At 34.4% G+C, this 19,405-nt stretch overlaps 1 protein-coding gene across 1 annotated transcript; it reads right to left on the bottom strand.

Annotated features, from left to right (window-relative positions):
* Positions 1–2,204: 2,204 nt before the first annotated feature.
* Positions 2,205–15,723, bottom strand: LOC117315976. The gene is made up of 14 exons (XM_033870457.1): positions 15,609–15,723; positions 15,305–15,362; positions 13,851–13,985; positions 13,228–13,303; positions 12,820–12,920; positions 11,156–11,260; positions 10,518–10,566; positions 8,350–8,402; positions 7,218–7,262; positions 6,184–6,243; positions 5,180–5,230; positions 4,286–4,336; positions 3,280–3,392; positions 2,205–2,940 (listed from the first exon to the last, which is right to left on the bottom strand). Exons 1-14 carry the CDS (start codon positions 15,648–15,650, stop codon positions 2,929–2,931), a joined length of 951 nt encoding a protein of 316 aa, XP_033726348.1. The 5' UTR covers positions 15,651–15,723; the 3' UTR covers positions 2,205–2,928.
* Positions 15,724–19,405: the final 3,682 nt, after the last annotated feature.

Below are 19,405 nucleotides of genomic sequence, written 5' to 3' on the forward strand. Positions count from 1 at the left end.
CCTCGACAGATACATTGACGTAACATACTTGACGTCCCATTATACTGACACCGAGACCTTGTCAGGTATATATACCACCCTTCAGAGCTGAGCGTTAAGTGTTGAGCACAAAGTACCATTTTAAAGACCTTCGGCATGTCAAGGCTTGGAAACTGAATACACAACCTTCCGCATATAGGATGAATGCTCAACTAAAGGCAAATTGAAATGCAGTGTCAAAGGAGACACTTAGAAGAAAAGTAAATCTGAAAGAAATCGAGGGATATATTTGCTGATCATGCGATGGGAAAATCATGTACATTTCTTCACTTTCTTTTATATATACATGTATATATATTTATATTATTTTTGCAGAATTTTACGTCATATTCATAAACAATATTAACACTACTTTCAAACTCACTCGTTCATGATAACATGTACATTTCTTACGCACTACCTTAAGGGATCTGTCTAGTACAACTGTACATTGGTAAGTTTATGTGTTATGAATGAATAATCAATACGAATATCAAAATATAAACTAGTATAAAAACATTTGATATGTTAACATTACATCAGGTTTAGATATGTAAAATTTTGATCGTACAAAATCTAAACATTCATTCATAAATACTTAGCAAAGCGGAATGATACAGAATGGTAAGCAAAACGTATTTAAAACCCCGAGTTTGTGTACTCTTTGGCGATTTTCATACAAATATGGTGGTTAGCGTGTCGGTGATCTTGTAGCGACTTGGTTAATACTGTGACAGGGGAGGTAACCCATATAACACAGGGAATGTTTATTTTGACAACCAGTTCAGATTTAAATCGTTCATTAGGGAGGTCAACTTAAAAACGAATATGATATACATGCCTAACTGAAGCATACTGCTTGATTATATGATAAACATATATATACTATCATAATAAAATATTTAAAATTTCAATTAAGAATATTTATTTTAAACAACCACAACTAGTGATTGACCTATAATATGATCCTCTTACATCGCAGTGATAGCACGTGACATAATTCAGTCACGTGGTTAGATAACAATATTTTTTTGTCAACATTACACCAACGCTATGTTGGACGTTTGAAAATTCTGATTGAAAAATGACAGTTCATTTCTCCCAATATTCACAGAGTTCTCTCCCGTTTTGCTTGTTCGAGATTTCCCTGTCATCCCCTACGATATGACTCGATTCCATGTCAACGCCTAGGGTATGACAGAAAGCACGTGCTGTATCAATACAATGACGTCATGTCGGCAATCCAATAATGTCTCGCCAACATTGTGTTGCATTGCAATACTTTTTTTTCATTAAATTTTTAGAAAATTAACCACCCCCTACCTTGACAACGTGAAAGATACATCTCAAACACTCGGGTTGATATTCTTAATTACCCTTGGCAGAGCCTCGGATTAGACTGCTCAGAGTATCATCCTAAAGGTAGGAGATTTCTCCATCATACTCTCGTGGTAGGGACAGATTTTATTAGTCATCTTTTCTCCTGTTTAAGGTATCTAGCACAGTAATCGCTGCTTTCTTTCGTGAAATCTATATCTTGAAAATGAATCAATATGTATATTGCATAAAATTGATCAAATTTGTGAGTCATCATGAAAAATGCTCACAATCCAATATAAAATGCGACAAACATTTTTAAATATGCCGATTCGTGAATATAATTGCGGAAATATCATTGTACAATCTGAGTTGATCAGCAGATCTGCGATTTATTAAAAGAGTTGGATCACATTCGACTATATATATTAGTATCAATCTTAACGATTTTATGATAACACACAAGACATGCATACATCTTATCCATTGCGACAAGAAATTCGGACCCACAACACATAGTACATATGTTAATATGATATATATATATATATAAAGAGGATATCTAACAGTGTCTTCAGTAATACCAAATATATTTCACGAGTGAAAAATATCAAAATATTAGCCACACGAGTGAAATATATTTGGTATTACTGAAGACACTGTTAGATATTCTGTTTATTACATTTTTTATCAACGAAAAACCTACCCCGTATGCTAACTAGGCCTACAGCGAAAATTTCTAAGCAAAAAAAGTAGTTCCCCCTGTCCAGGTGCTGACATAAATGTCGGGCTTTCTGATTGGTCAATCATTTTGGTATTTTCTAATCATTAATTTGATTGGTCAAATCAGCAAAAGTGATATTTTTCACTAGTGAAAAATATCACTTTTAAAGAATGAATAATTTTTGATATTTCACTGGTAAAAATGTAATAACATATATATGCACACATTTTGACAGAAATGACGAATGAAGATATCTTTTAGGACTCGTTTATACTGTATCTAATTGCCTTTTTAACTGCACCTCATTCACGTTCTTTCAAAACAGGGAATTTTCTATTGCATTGCGTTCATGATGCAATATACGTAGTGAGACTGCAACAACACTTTACCATATTGTAACGTCTCAACGATAGAGTATAAAAATCCTAACGGCGATACACTAATACAAAATTGACTATAGGAGATGGTCGGATAATTCCTTGGTAAACATCATGATGTCGAATATGTTAACTGAATAATCCATCGCATGATATGTGAATTCGGACAAGTCACCAATAATGAAATGCCACACAATTTATCACTGTATATACATAAAAAAAGGAAAGTTAAATAAGAAAGTAAAACTACTTACTACATATATATGCAACACATTTTGGCTACAGTTACAGTTCACAACAATGCCATTCCACACAATTTACCACTGTAAATGATAAAAGGTTGAATATCAAAGCATAAAATAAAGACTATATACATAAAATGCCTACGGATACAGCTGCAGAGAGATAAAACACAACATATTTCCATAGATAGTAGCTGTGTCTCGTGGCCAACATCGTGGAATTCCATGGACGACTTTCTCGCGCCATTCATTACTTGGTACTCTGCAAATATGGAACAAATACTTATCATAGAAAAATAAGTGTAAAGCATTTTAACGATTTCACTAAAAATCATATTACTTTTATCGATAAAAGTTATTATCAATCAATAATTATCATTTTATTCCTATTTCTTGTTTTAAAGTGTCTTTTGTTCAACTGATTATTTCGATTTATTTCAAAAAAACTCTTTTTTGTTTGTGATTTTTACGAACATGTAAGCATGCAAAAGGCAAGAAAAATGTTTAAACGACAGGCAGCTTCTTTAATCCTACTGTAGGAAAATAGACAAAATCGTCTTGTAGTGATACACTTTTATTAAAAGAATATATATATACTTACTTGTTTAGTACTTAACAATGTGGACCAACCCAAGTTCGACCACCCTGAATTACGCTCGCTTGTTACGGTTTTACGGCCGGTCTCGTGTGAATCTCTTTCCTGAGAATTCTGCCCTGTAAACGAAACCGGAACTTAGATTGGCACGACCAGGCGTTCCTCTGATTATTATCGCTGACACCCGGCTTGCATTCAAGGTCATGTCATGTTCTCAAAAATAGAACTGCGGTTGGACGAAACGAAACAATTAGGCATTTTCACAACCGCAGGAATCAATGTTACATTTTTTTTAAATATCAACTATAAAGCTATTCTTATCGATTTGAAATATTCGGAAAAGGAACTTGTAGCGTGGCAGAGTCATTGTCTTGAATGAGTCAATTATTAATTTCAAGCTAATTTCAAGCTAATTCTACAAAGATTTACCCAAATGTTTCAGAACTGTAATATTTTGGTTCGAAGTTTCAAAACCAATCAACTATTTAAAGACTATTAGGAACACACCACGCTGTATTACGGATTTTTTACCAGATCAGATACTCCCAGCTTTTTATCATAGAAGGCGAAAGACTGGCCATAAAAGTAGGTCTTTCCTCACTGATCTGTTCTCTGAGCTTTGTTTTCCTCTATCGGCGTCTCCTTGACACCCGTCCTCACATGACCCTGGCTGTTGCAAGGATGTTAAACCCCAAAACAACAACATCAACAAGAAAAACTATAGATCTATCTGAAGATAACGACCACGTATCATTCACTTTGATATGTTTTCAATAATTTAGAGAAAAATCGTATTTATGGTTCTCATGTGTAACTTATAGCCTTTTGTTTTCTGCATACCAAAGATTAGATTTTCGTTCGGAAGTCCAGAAAAATCACGAAAACATACATTTTCTAGTGGAAATGATTACCGGTAGCCTAGATACGAGACCGAAGATATTTTGCTGAACATGAATATTGACAAAATTGAATGTTTGCAGCCTTGAGAATGAGTTGGCAATACTTTACATACCAGATAGGAGTCGCTGGGCTGCTGACGGTTCGTCGTCCTGAGGTTGACAGACTAAAAAAGAGAGATATTGCATGGGTAATTATTTGAACAGAAAAAGGGAAGAGGGATATTCTTAATGTGAAACCCGAGTCATTAACGCGGCTCAGCCATTCAAGAACGACAATCTGTCGGAAAGACACTGATCTGTTCTCTGAGCTTTGTTTTCCTCTATTGGCGTCTCCTTGACACCCGTTTAAACATGACCGTGACTGTTGTCGTCTCCTTGACACCCGTCCTCATATGACCCTGGCTGTTGTTGTCTCCTTGACACCCGCCCTCATATGACCCTGGCTGTTGCGAGGATGTTAAACCCAAAAACAACAATAACAACAACAAAACACTATAAACCTATCGTGATCAGGAGGCCGCGGTGACCGAGTGGTTAAGGTGTACCGACACTTTAACACTAGCCCTCCACCACTGGGCTGCGAGTTCGAAACCCACGTGAGGCAGTTGGTAGGTACTGACCGTAGGCCGGTGGTTTTTCTCCGGGTACTCCGGCTTTCCTCCACCTCCAAAACCTGGCACGTCCTTATATGACCGTTGTTGTTAATATGCCGTTAAACAAACAAAAAACTATAGTGAAGGACGCTGTATCATTCACTTTAATATGTCTTCAATAATGTAAAGAAAAATCTTATTTATAGGTCTCATGTGTAACTTATAGCCTTTTGTTTCCTCATACCAAAGATAACATTTTCGTTCGGAAGTACAGAACAATCACGGAAACAAATTTTCTCGTGGAAATAATTACCGGTAGCTTAGATACGAGACCGAGGATATATTGCTGAACATAAATATTGACAAAATTGAAAGTTTGCAGCCTTGAGAATGAGTTGGCAATACTTTACATACCACGGACGACTTCCTGGCCTGCTGACGGTTCGTCTTCCTCGACATAACGGACTAAAAAAAGAGAGATATTGCATGGGTAATTATTTGAACAGAAAAAGGGAAGAGGGATATTCTTAATGTCAAACCTGAGTCACTAACGCGGCTCAGCCATTCAAGATCGACAATCAAGAGTATCCCCCGAGGGTTCAGTAGATATCAGTCACATCTTATTTTTCTCTCGTCATACTCTTTTTATCTTTGCAGGGTCTACCTTCTCAAATATAAAAAAAAATATGAATGCAACGCAACGTTGACATCATATAATTGTTGGCGTGACATCGTCATTGTATTGTTGCCAGCAGGTGCTGTCCGTCATACCCTAGGAATTGTCAGACTGATAATTAATCAGAACAAGAGGCCTAGTGGGCCTACATTTGAAGTTTCAAAATATCCATGCAGTACTTCTCAAGAAATCGCGATAACAAACTTCAACTTTCAAAATCCAAAATGGTCGCCTGCATATACAAATACCAATATGGCCAAAATAGCGAAGATCTACAGATGAATCATACAGTTGTTAAACGAAAAATGTTTGATAAATTTCGCATGGCATAGCCACGAGTGAAATATTTTATTTATCATTAGCTCATATTCATGATAATATCAAAGAAATCACTGTAAGTCGAATATCACATATTTTTTGTGACGTAACAAATTATGTGTTATAACGCATGCGTCCTACTCTATAGATGACAATTAAGTGCAAAGGGTAGGATGACACAGTTCTAATACTCTTGTCTTTCACCTTGGCGCCCGGTGTTCGATTCCCGATCGGAGGAGAAAAGGCTTGGGGTAACCTCCGCGACCACGTGGGTTTTACACGGGTTCTCTGGTTTCCCCCCACTCTAAGCCCATCCCGCTCATCATTACGGGCCAATAGGCCTGATGAATATAAGTTGATATAATTTTCTAAATTAGTGAATATGATTATGATAAACAATAGACGAGAAATGAGAAAAATTCACCATCTATCTGTATCGGCGTTTTATCCACCAATTTTTCTTGTTCAGTTTCAGTGCGGCCTTCTGTGTAAAATAAGTATAAGACTATGTATATCAATCAAAACAATGGAGATGGAACATATTTTATGAATTTATTTCGTAATTTTTATGCTCAAAGGGAGGTAAAAAGAAAAATATTTTAAAGAGAATGGAAGCTAATACATATAAGGTTCTAGTTTATCCTTTGTCAAATTCTCAAATATTTTCAAACAATTAGCAGGTTGATAATAAGGTTTAGTCAAGAGCCTTTGAAATTTATACTTGTTTTAGTTGACATATTACAAAAAAGTTATTGCCTTTTTGTTTTCGGTATACACGAGACTGTACGGACCATGCAAAGTTTGTTTGTCTTGGCCTTCTGCCTCGATAAACAAACTCTTTAGAAGGTCCGTATAGTCTCGTATTCACCTCCTCTACAATAGGCAACAATTGTATAATATTAACTCTGAATAATGTTCCGTCTTGAGTAATCTTGTCCACAATGAAACATTCATATATTTTCAATAGATTATATAGATTATCAAACTATTATTTTTGTGGTTGCCAACTTGTAAATGAGATGAGGTATTAAAATAGCAACTCTCGCTCATAAAGATCTTATGTTGAGCAACTTTCAAATGGCTCATTTCTTTGAAGCTGATAATATTTGAGTTAAATGGTCAAAACGGCACTCGGAACACCTCTACGGTAATAGAGAATCGGCAGAGGTGTCCCGAGTGGCCAAACGGGTAAAATGATGGTGATTATAGCGGCAATTTTGAATTCTATTTTTCACCTAAAAGATAGATATATTTCACCGGGCCCTAAAAGAAGTTTCATCAATATTTGCTGAGTAAAGTTTATGGACGACAGGCGAAAAACTACGGATGATACCCATAGCAATATCTTAAGTGTGTTAAACCCATTTAAAACATAAGAAATCAAATAAATCATGGAGTTATTGAACACCTTGCTATACTGTATGGTTTGTTAAGAATCATTTTAATTCCCATACTTACCTTCTACATTCCTGTACTCTTCGCTACTGTCGTTTCTGTTCAGACCTAGAAGGATGAACTTACTGTAAGACGCAGTTATTTATTTATTAAGGACTCTTGGTGTTTAATCAACTTGGAAGAATTAAATATTGACTTAGGGCGATACTGGGTCGGTAAAACACCATATTAACCATATCAAAGGTCCTACATGTATATTAGATATGAAATTTGTTTGCAAAAGGATTGAATTATTGTATTTAACATGATAACAGGAACTTTAAACAACGATATTCATTTTGACGTCACAATGATAATGACGACATCAACGCAGATATTCATTTTGACGTCACAGTGATAATGACGTCATAAACGCAGTTTTGATTCCTTATGTATGAAAATAGAAAAATGAGGTTAATATAACAAAATATTAATCTCCACGTGATCATTTTAAGTCAGTTAAAAAATCTAATACACACAATATATATACATATAATCAGCATTTATCGTGTCCATCACTAAATTAACAAACTAGGTACTTTTCACTTCTTTTTGGACAATGATGTAAAGTTTGTATGACAATTTCTGCTTCATATTCGCATCAACTCTTATCATTCTCTCGGCATACAATGCATAAAATATCCAATATTTAAAGTCGCATCATGTGATACCAGATATTAAGAGGATATACCACCTTTAATCAGAATAGGTATATATAGTTTTTATATAAATAATATAAATTTTGATACATTAACTTTTTTTTTTTAAATTTTGTAATGAAGCTACATAACAAAAACACATAGATATCTTTCACTCTAATTTGCCCGAATTAAAGCAATTGAATGGTCCTACTGTGCGAGGAAACTGCTTTGGTTTGGTTTGGTTTTGTAATGTTTAAAATCTTAACAGTGATGCGTATGGTTACTGTATGACGGTATAATGTGACCGGGTGGGGGGTGTGCTGCTGGGTGTCTTCGGCAGTATGCTTCAGTGAGGTAGCACTATAAATCGGCAAAAGTTCCGGCCTATCACAAGGAGACTTAACACGAACATACCGCAGCCTCCCAAAACAAGTGTATTAAACAATAAAACAATCTTGTCAACATCGTGTGTTTTCTTCTTAGTTATCTTATACATTGTTGTGACTAAAACTCACAAGCTATTTTCTTTATAAGTTCAGAACAGACCACTGCCAACCAAAAGATCGCTCTGAAAAAAAAGGCACAAATAATGCAGACACATATACGTTCATAACATGGAGATCGTTTGGGAGGAGTTAAGTGTTAAGTTATTATGTGACCATATAATAGAAAAATCTTTTGGAAGGAGTTGAGTTACGAAGCGATTTTATGGTATCAAGCTGTCTGTTGTTGACAAAGAAGCGTTAATGCCAACTTCCTAGGATGCTGATACGGTTAAGGAAAGAATAATGTGCACATGAGAGTATCACTTTTGTAAATTATTTCATCTAAAGTCAACTAATGTCTGGTACAATTATACGTATAAATATGTGTTCTTGTATTTACATATCATTTAATTTTACATATTTATACGATGGCCGACAAGAGCCTGGCAAAATGAAATGAAAAAACTGTAACAATTTTTTTCATGGTACATTTTTTTCAAATCTTTTTGTACCATTGTATGGTACAGAAAGATGTGAAAGCGAAGTTGAAATGAGTCAGTCGCTTTTGTATCTTTTTGTACCAAAAAGCGGCCGAAAACAGCCATGGTACAGAAACATATGAAATAAAGGTTACCGAGTTTGACAAATGACTCCCAGATAAAGCTGTCATCACATACCCTGCCAATTAGTATCCCGGAATGTCTGGCTACTAAATGATCCAATCGTCATTTATATTGATGTGGGGCCTGCAAAATGGTCAATTGTCTATTTTAACTTTTAAATGACTTTTCATTTTAAAAATAACGTCTTTAATATTTTTTTCCAGTGAGGAATTATTTGTACTTACATTGTCAATGTATCCAATCTGCCTCAACTTCTCGAGTAAAAGAAACTATATAGACACCGATGGGGTCCGTTTTGGGGAAATGGGACCATCAATTTTATTACGTAATAAAAACTTCTCGAGTAAAATAAACTATAGACACCGATGGGTTACGCTATTACGCTTTTAGCAGTGAAATATCGAAAATTAATCATTCTATAAAAGTGATATTTAATCAAAACCCTGCATACGACAATGGAAAAAGTTAAAAGATGATCCGGTATATTTTGCTAGGAAAATGTAATAAACAGCATATCTAACAGCATCTTCAATAATACCAATATTATGTATTTCACTCATGTAACTAATATTTTGATATTTTTCACGAATGCACAAATATCGAAATATTAGCCCCACTCGTAAAATATAGTTGGTTTTACTAAAGACATCGAGGAATATATATATATTGTAAGACCATTAGAGAAATGCTGTAATGTTTTTTTCAATCGTTCAATTGTTTATCTCTAAAATGGAAATGACGACATTATACAAGTTTAATTTTATAATTCTTAGCCCCAAGGTACACCCCAATACACTATAGTTTCGACTCGATTTGTGTCCTCAGAAGTGATTTATACACTTTTCGGCTTGTTGTGACGGTGTTATCAAACCTTTGCTATTCGGGGTCAGCCCTGGGCATGGTGTTGGATGACGACATTCCGATGTTCTGATGGTACAGTTTTTTCACATCTTTTTGTACCACGAATGGTACAAAATGATATGAAAAAACTGTAACGTTTTTTTCTTGGTACACTTTTTTCATATCTTTTTGTACCAAAAATGGTACAAAAAGAAATAAAAAAAGTGTAACGCGGTACAAAACCTTTCACATCATTTTGCCGGCTGATACCGGCTTTTGGTACATAAACATGTGAATGTAAGCTGTGATTTTTCCTAAGTAGTTTATAATCTTTCTGTAACACATATAGTACAAAATGATTTGAATTTTCACATCTTTTTGTACCATGGTACTTTTTTCTATGGTACAAAAATATATGAAAAAACTGTACCATTGAAAAAAGTGTTACAGTTTTTCCATTTCATTTTGCCAGGCTCTTGTCGGCCATCGTATATTTAAGATTTGTTTTTAAGGTCCTATTAAAAGTCATAGTCATTTAAGGACGTGTCTGGTTTTGGAGGTGGAGGAAAGCCGGAGTACCCAGAGAAAAACCACAAACCTACGATCAGTACCAGGCAACTGCCCCACGTGGGTTTCGAACTCGCAAAACAGAGGTGGAGGGCTGGTATATATTGTCAGGACACTTTAAAGACTTAAGAGTTTCAAAGACATCGATAATGATAGGTAGGTCCTTACCCACAAACTCCGAAAAAGATGTATAACAAATCAGACGTGATCCCGCCACCTGTGAAAACAAAACAAAACTATTTAATGTTTGTTTATAGTGTTTAAATCAAGTCGGACGGATCGACAACTATTTTCAAAGTCACGGTTTAGTTTTTGAGAATAAGACAATGCAGTGATATATCTACTTTCTATACTATAAATCACTTTTTTCTCGTGGGATTTATTTTTGCGTTATTACACGAGAGAAATCAATCCCGAATCCATATCCTTCGCGATTGTGTTACAACATATCTAATAGTACATCATCATAGAATAGAACAAAAGAACTCACCCTTACTTACATACATACAAATACAGTTGTCTTACTGAGTACATGACCCTAGCTGACCATTCATAAATTTATTTCTAGATCAGCGTTCACGAAATTATGTTCTTTTGAATATGCATGAAGGGGTAAGTTATCAACATAAAGTATATGCGAAATCAGAGATTTGCAGCAATTTACAGCAGTTTATGAAACGAAACTAAAAAAAACCATAGTTTGTCCTTTGCATGATCAACTGATTGCTTGGCGTTCTTTTTTATTTGATATTGCTATAATTAACATTTGATTGATAATTGAAATATTATTTATCAATTAAATTTACCAGAACGTTTTGACTCCTTCATCGGTTCTATATCGACCGGACTAGTTTGAACAGGAGTGACCTTTTGTGGTTTCACACTTGTTGAAGATGACGTCATAATATGGTCTGCAATAAAATAATGATTTTTATGATTATACATGACTTTAAATTGTAACTTTTGTGATGGTAATAATTCTATAATATCAATTGATTGATAAATATGCATTAGCAATTGAAATGTACGGACCCAAAAAACGGAATTTCGTTACAATAGATGAAATAGCAAATGATTGCGTGAAGGAACCAGCATACTACGATGCAATGACTTATAATGCACACAAACAATTGTCCTCTGAGTTTCTCTTTCCTGAAACATATTTTGTCATAAAATCATTACGTCATCGAAGATGTAAGTATTCAATTCTTCTTTCAAGCGGCGATGTATACTGCACAAGAGGTCGATGGGCCTTAACGGTCACCAGAGCTGTTCTGAATTGTTTCAGTAAATTTGACTGTTTTTTTTACCCATCAAGTAAGATGTAAGAAACGTACTTTCCGCCCAAATTACATTATTCTAATTAATAATTTTTACATTATTTCAACTAATAATTTGTACATTATTTTAATAAATAATTTGTACATTATTTTAGTAAATAATTTGTACATTATTTTTATTAATAATTTTAATTATTTTAATTATCTATAGCAAAGGTTTTAATTTGGATTTGATCTTATCTCTTCTTTCTAATCTACTTTTTTTTACTTTCAGGTGTCGCCTTTTACTGCCTCATTTTCGGCCTTTAGCTCAGCGTTCTGCCTTGTGAGAAAGGTTTTTGGTTCTACAACCTGGTCGGTACATATCAAAGTCATTTAACGCTATCAGCCTAATATTACTGAGTATAATGTTCGCTATGGAGGAAGGGATTTTAGCGTGAGAAGACAATTAATGTATTTTATATTTTTATATTACTTTGATATTTTACTGTGACGATCGACGCAAGTTTTCGGGGAAAATCTATTTTACGTACATGCCCACTGTCACCGCAGTCCGAAAATATATATTCCATCATGACTGAAACCGCGAACAGTTGGAAGTTGACTAAGCGAAAATTCCAACGCGCGAAAATATCCACTTTTACAATATCATAGACCAGACTCTTCGTGGGCATCGACCTTAAAATGACTTTATAGTGTTAATAGGTTGTAAGACACCAGACAACCAGATGAAGTGGTAAATACTTTTCATAGTTACCATAATATACATTGGGATATGCATGTAGGTTGTATATGCTGTCCTCAACCCTTTTGGTGTCAGACCTGAGATAGAGTATTATGTTTGATGCTTTGAATCATGATTATATTGGAAAATCTAGTAAAGTAAGACGTTTTTAATTATCTAAAAGTATGTAGGTTTTAGTTGTTGCTTTCCTTTTCTCTGACAAATCGAAAGTGAGTTTCATTTGATGCAGAATGACCTTGCATATCTGGTGACAGAGGCGAACGCTTACAATTCCGAAACACCTGGTCTGTGATGCACGATACTTAATATATTAGTCTCCCTATACATATCTGTTTTCAGATTTTTTAGTTTCAGTTTGGTGTTGGTATTCTTAAACAATAATTCACAATAATAATGAGAATATCAGTTTAAACTAATGTACCCGAGGCGTAGAAAACTAACTTACAGTTAGGAGATGTATTTTCGAGAACTTCAGGTTTCGTAGCTGTGCAGGTCCTATCTGCAGTTGCATTTCCAGAAAACATTGTCCATTCCGATTCTTTGCAACTGAAATTTAAGCAGAAAATATTACTTTTTGCTGTATTTGATGAATATCTTCCTAAAACCTGCAGTTTTTTTAGGGACAGTTTCCCTTGGTCACAAAAAGACGCGTTAAACTGGGGAAGCAGACTGATTTTGATATATTTAATGGACTCTTTTTGTAGACAAACACGGGAAGCCCACGATTGTATAAAGACGCTGGTCATTTAATAACTCAAATGGGCCGTGAAATAATACAAAGAAATACGTCCAGAAGGTCATGTGAGGCATTACATCAAATATTCTTAAAAGGTATTTGAAATCCAATACGTACACTGTCCATTCAATACACCAGTCAAGGCCATCAACAGACTTGTACCACCCATGTTTACAGGGAACACAGTCGGTTTCTGGAAAAAACACCATAAGTATATATGAATTTCTTTCTTTTTAAGGTTGTAAGTTGTTTTTAAGACATTTATAAATGTATTTATTTTATTTATAATGATTTTTTTTCATTTTGTAATGATAATAAACATATTGAATTATCATTATTAATACCTGAAAATATACTTAGACAGAGAGACAGAGACAGAGAGAGACAGAGACAGACAGACAGAGAGACACAGAGACAGACAGACACAGAATAAGACAGAGACAGACAGACAGAGAAGGGGAGATACAGAGACAGACACAGAGAGAGACACACAGAGAGACAGGGATAGGCAGAGAAAGAGAGAGACAGGGAGAGACAGGCAGGGAGACAGACAGAGAGAGAGACACAGGGAGAGACTCAGAGAGAGAGAGAGAGAGAGAGAGAGAGAGAGAGAGAGAGAGAGACAAACAGACACACAGAGAGAATGTGGTATCTAGCAGTGTCGTCAGTAATACCAAATATATTTCACGAGTGTGGCTGATATTTTGATCATGTGCACGAGTGCGAACAATATCACTTACCTTTTTTATTTAGCTCCCTTCCAGGAGCACAGGAAAAGCCCAAGTGTATACACTGCTCTGCAAGGCCCCGTTCAATGAAGCCTTTGCTACGGTCGCATATACATGTTTTCGTCTTAGGGTCGTAGACGACTTCCCCTGTGAATTATATGAAAAAATCATTCCTTGCTACTTATATATATGCTTTACATACGGCAATTTATAAAATAAGCGACATTGTGCATGTTAAATTCTATAAACTTACATAAACATCTAATAAATCGGAGTATGATTTGCGTTAGGTAGTACATTGATTTAAGGACTATGAAAAAAACTCGTACAAACCAGACTTCGTGAAACACTACACTTGTTTACCGTCTAAAATTAGACAATATTTGTTACTAGGCTAGTCATAATGTAAGTGTGTGCACTAAAGCGGCAAAATACATTACACTTTGCAGTTCTTAAATACAACGATCACTGATCCTTTGCTTAGGTGTATGCAGTTTTTACTTCATGACAATGTATTCTTTTGTAGTATAAAATACGGGATTGTTTTAGTAAATCTGTTGACTTTGATTTGAAGCTTTAAACATTCTTCCAACTAATAAAATGGTTTAAAATGGCGTCAAAATAGGATATCGTTAGATGTCAAGTACTAGACAGGACCTATATAAATGAAAAGTTTTCACCCTATAATTTTTATCATTATTATTTTTTTTTTTTCATTTTTTTTTTTTTTTATTTTCTTTTTTAAAGTTGTTTAACAGTACACATCAAATGAGTCTCATTCGCACATCAAGCTTTCATCATCTTTAATCATAAGATGTTCCATATGAAACATTTTGCTAAGATATATACTTAAAGTAACGAAAATAATTCGATATTTTTGTTACATAACAGCATTATTTGGACGGCACAAATATGTCGCTGGTTGTTGCTAGGAGATTTAACACCTCAAACAAACAAACAAACGGACAAACAAATTTATATCTTCTTTGAAATCTTTTTCTTATTATCATTATAATATTTTTTTGTTTTATTTATTTATTAATTCTTTTTTTTTTGTTATATCTGTGCCGTCAAAGAATGCTGTAATGAAGAAACCCAGGAACAGGAAACAACGAACATGATTAGAGAATAGTGTGGTCAACAAGGATAATTTGCAATGTATGTATATACCTATATATAAGTGTTTAAATAGAACGGAAGATCTCTTTTTGGTTTTTTTTTTTTCAATTTCGATTCTACACTTGGACCACTTTTACACGCCAATCAACATGCAGCGGTCATTGTTTTATTGCTCTCCATTGTCCCTGAACAGAAGACAAAGGAGAAACCCCACCCCACTAAGCAGGATGGGTCCACAATCCGTCGTCTCTAACCAAGCAGTGAGAAATTTTCAATCTACTCTTTGAGTTTCACAGAAACAGACTAACAGATATTATCTAAATATAAATATGTATAGCTAAACGCACCTGATTGGTTGAAGCATTCTGCAGTAGACTTTTCTGCAAGGATATGTGCCGTTAGGAGCTAAAATGGGAAATGAATAATTGTATAAAATCGTATTTCATAGACCTTTATCTGTAGCTATGAAATGTTGAAAACTATTTCCAAATGATTCTGCCTTCACCGAAAACACATGTACTTTGACAAATAGATGAACGGATACACAGTCAATAAAACAAAAACTCTTTTTTTTTTTTAATTCTGAGGACTTTGACCTTAAAATATATCACATATAGCTCCATAGCTGACAAGATGATACCAATATCTTACCAACACACGGAGAAAAATGGACCAAACAGCGACCTTATCCATTCTCCAACTACTGACAGAATTCTCACTTTGACTTCAAGATCTTTTTTTCTGTAACACAACAAAATTCTTATAATATCGGTTTGATTGCATGGTGTTATTTTAAGTATTCGCTTTGTATATATTTATGTACAAGGGGATTTCCGTTATACTAAATATAGCATATTAATGTGTGGTGTATACAATACACACATGAGTGGGCCATGTGTGTTGCAGCCGACATGTATACTAAGTCATGGTAATTTCATAAACTTTTAATGATAAAGTTACCTGTCAATCAACAGATTCATACTTTCATTATTTAACACAAAATATTGTAATAATTCATTAGAAATATATATATATTTTCAAAAATAACTTAAATCGACAATATTTCATTATTAATGAACACACAAACAGGAAAATTGCTGAAATATATACTGTATGTAAAGGAAAAGAATTACAGCGGGAGATACCAACAGATTTCTCTAGGCACGTGATAAAAAGTTTTACATGAAAATCAAGATATCGTAGTTTTTTTATTTTGTTAAATCATAGGGTTGTACACTGGCAAAGCTCACGCAAGTATATAACACGTTATACAAATACAGAGGTATACATTTAGTATGGGGATCTCAAAGGTATACTTACATAGATTATGCATATAAAAATCCAAAAAAAACACCAACTCCTGACATAACGTCAATACAGAAATAGTTATTTATAGAACAAACGCAATCAGATTTCCACCGGTGTCATGTATCATTTTATCCCTCATAATTAAAGTATCCGGATACATTTTTGACCAACAGAAAAGTACTCCCATCTAGTAGTTGTATCCCCCATTGCTTCTTTTTTGATTAACAAATTTGCTGTGATATATAAAAGTAACAGTAATTTAGTTGACCATAGGTATAAAACGGGGTACCTTCACAATTTTAATGCTAGCTGAATTACACCTGATCGTGTATTCATACATCACAAGTTTACTATAGGTAGCCAATGTCATACAGGTAATTTCTACCTGCCAAACTCTACATTATATATTGTACGTACATTGCTCTTATTAGTAAATATTTTATGGCATAAGCATTTGTATAGTTGTTATTACAATGTATGTTACAGCTATGTCACATTTTGGATTTTTCATAGATTTCGATAATATCAATACAAACTTATGAAGAGTACAAGCAATACACTTGTTTACCTATGATCAGAAATAAAAGAGTTTTAATGAGAACCAGACTAAGTTCTATATTATAGATGAATCTTTCGACTTACACATCAATAAGAGAGCTTTTATGAAATATCAAATTGGGGTAAATTCATGATAATGAACTATAGGGGATGGTACATATATAAATATATTATGTTTTAAAATTTTCTCGGATATTTCATAATGGGTTTTATATAAATTTTGAATATCCAATGATAGCTCCCATAGTTATCTTAATGATCATATCATATGGTCATCTCCTAATATTTCGTAGTTTAATTATGGCAAGATTACTAATCTAGGATAACACGATTGCGTTATGCACATGGCTGTATTATGTCATTATATTCATGTTTGTTCATGTATATTAAATGTTTCTTTCTGGTTTTTGAATAAAATATTTCTTGTTTCATTAGTTTTATATATATTTCTAGATATTTGAATCATACAGGTAAGAATATTCTTTATGGACGTCGAATTGGAATTAAGTATATCTTGTTGGTGTGGTTCATTTTGTTTAACGGACTATCCACATCCAGGGTCATTTAAGGACGTGCAAGGTTTTGGAGGCGGAGGATAGCTGTGGGATAGCCGGTGTACCCGGAGAAAAAACCACCGGCCTGTGGTCAATGCCAGGCAATTGCCCCTGTTTCGAACTGAACTCGCAAACCAGATGGAGGGCTAGTGATAAAATGTCGGACACACTAACCACTCGGCTACCGCGGTCGGTCCTTTTTTGGTATCGAAACATAAACAGTGGGGCAAAATCAGATTATACTAAGGGTTATGTTTACCACTGTTATGGAATATGATCAGGATTGTTAAAGCAGGTTATTTAATTGCGAATATAATATCTGAATTTGATTTTATGATTTTTAATCGCTTTAAATGTTAATACAGTACCTGCTTAATGTCCCTAAAAACGTGTTAATTGTGTACAATACTTACAGCTACTAGTACTATACCGGATAATGCACCACGCCTAATTGATTATAAGGCTTTATTTACACCATTTATAGTCCTTACAAGTATATTATAATACCACGGACCTGTTTACCAACAGGGGCCGCAGTGGCCGAGTGGTTAAGGTGTCCCGACACTTCATCACTAGCCCTCAACCTCTGAGTTGCGAGTTCAAAACCCACGTAAGGCAGTTGCCTTTTACTGACCGTAGGTCGTTGGTTGTTCTCTGGGTAACCTGGCACGTCCTTAAATGACCCTGACTGTTTAAAAGACGATAAGCAAATACAAAACAAAATACAGTGTACTAACATATATGTCCATGATAAGTATTATGCTGTGTAGTATTATTTATAAACTACAAAGTAGATTACCATAGAAAACAAAACAAATCCTTGTGTCCGTAGGGGTGTGCTAGACATGTGTGGCTGGTTAGACGTGCATCCCTCTGTCTAGGTCATCAGTCAAGTGTGACATCCACCCTCTTATTACAAGATATATGTAGCTCAATCAGTCATGGTGTAATGAACTACATTCACAGTTCCTTTGACACCGGTTTGGGGTTATAAAATCACCAGTAATATATTTTTAAAGTTGTAGATAGAATATTATGTCAAGGGGGATACAAATACTGCAGGGGGGATACTTTATTATAGTGGACAGAACAAATATCTGGATATTTTATTAATGGACAGAACCAATATCTGGATACTTTATTATAATGGACAGAACCAATATCTGGATATCCCTCCATAACAGGTTACATTTATTTCAATTAGTATCCGGTTACTAGTCAAGAATGGAAAGTATATTCTACCACAATACGCTGTGTTATTCCACTCGCAATCCATTGCATAAATGTACCGACTGTTGGATAAATATATGTTTTATACTTCTAGTGGTATTTGACTTTCCGGTCTTTTGATTGGTCAAGAATTCGAACTTTGTCCCAAGCTGCAATTTTTATTGACGTCATCAATAATCGAATGACGTTACATCACCGGGTCCCGGACGTCACCGGTACACTTTATTTGCATACGCGAAATTATACTTGGCCACGTTTTTCTTTGATTCAAGCAGCTATTATTGTGGTAGAAACAGGTCACACGACTCGTGATTGTTGGATATGGATCTTATTTCACACTCCTAAGTTATTTTTTAAAAGTTGCAAAAGACACTCGCTAAAGCTCGTGTGAAATAAATTACAAATCCAACAATCACTCGTTGTATAACCTGTATTTATATATATAGAAAGAATATATAATGAGTATCTTATGTATTTTCTTTTTTCTTTATAATAATTTACAAATCATTGTTAAATATGTATTAGAACTCGTTTACTACGCAAGAGAGACAAGTGCCTGATCAACAACAGAGTTTACGACTATAATGGACAGAATCAATATCTGGATACTTTATAAATGGACAGGACCAATATCTGGATACTTTTATGATGTGGGGATACAAATATGATATAGCACTGTTAATGAGATATACATGTAATTAAGAAATGGTGTAATGAATGTCCGTGTTTCAATACATGAATTTTGAATGAAAATATGCACAACTTAATCAATACAGTTGTATATTGATAATGGCGATA

This window comes from Pecten maximus, chromosome 17 (assembly GCF_902652985.1).
Source record: "Pecten maximus chromosome 17, xPecMax1.1, whole genome shotgun sequence".
Lineage (NCBI taxonomy): Eukaryota > Metazoa > Mollusca > Bivalvia > Pectinida > Pectinidae > Pecten > Pecten maximus.

Excerpts from the sequence above, each read along its gene's own strand:
- LOC117315976 (XM_033870457.1), bottom strand. The coding sequence starts at position 15,650 with ATGGATAAGGTCGCTGTTTGGTCCATTTTTCTCCGTGTGTTG. Across the intron at positions 12,921-13,227 it reads TGGTGTATTGAATGGACAGT|TTGCAAAGAATCGGAATGGA; the intron begins GTACGTATTGGA and ends CTTAAATTTCAG. Across the intron at positions 4,337-5,179 it reads AGGCCAGGAAGTCGTCCGTG|TCTGTCAACCTCAGGACGAC; the intron begins GTATGTAAAGTA and ends TCTCTTTTTTAG.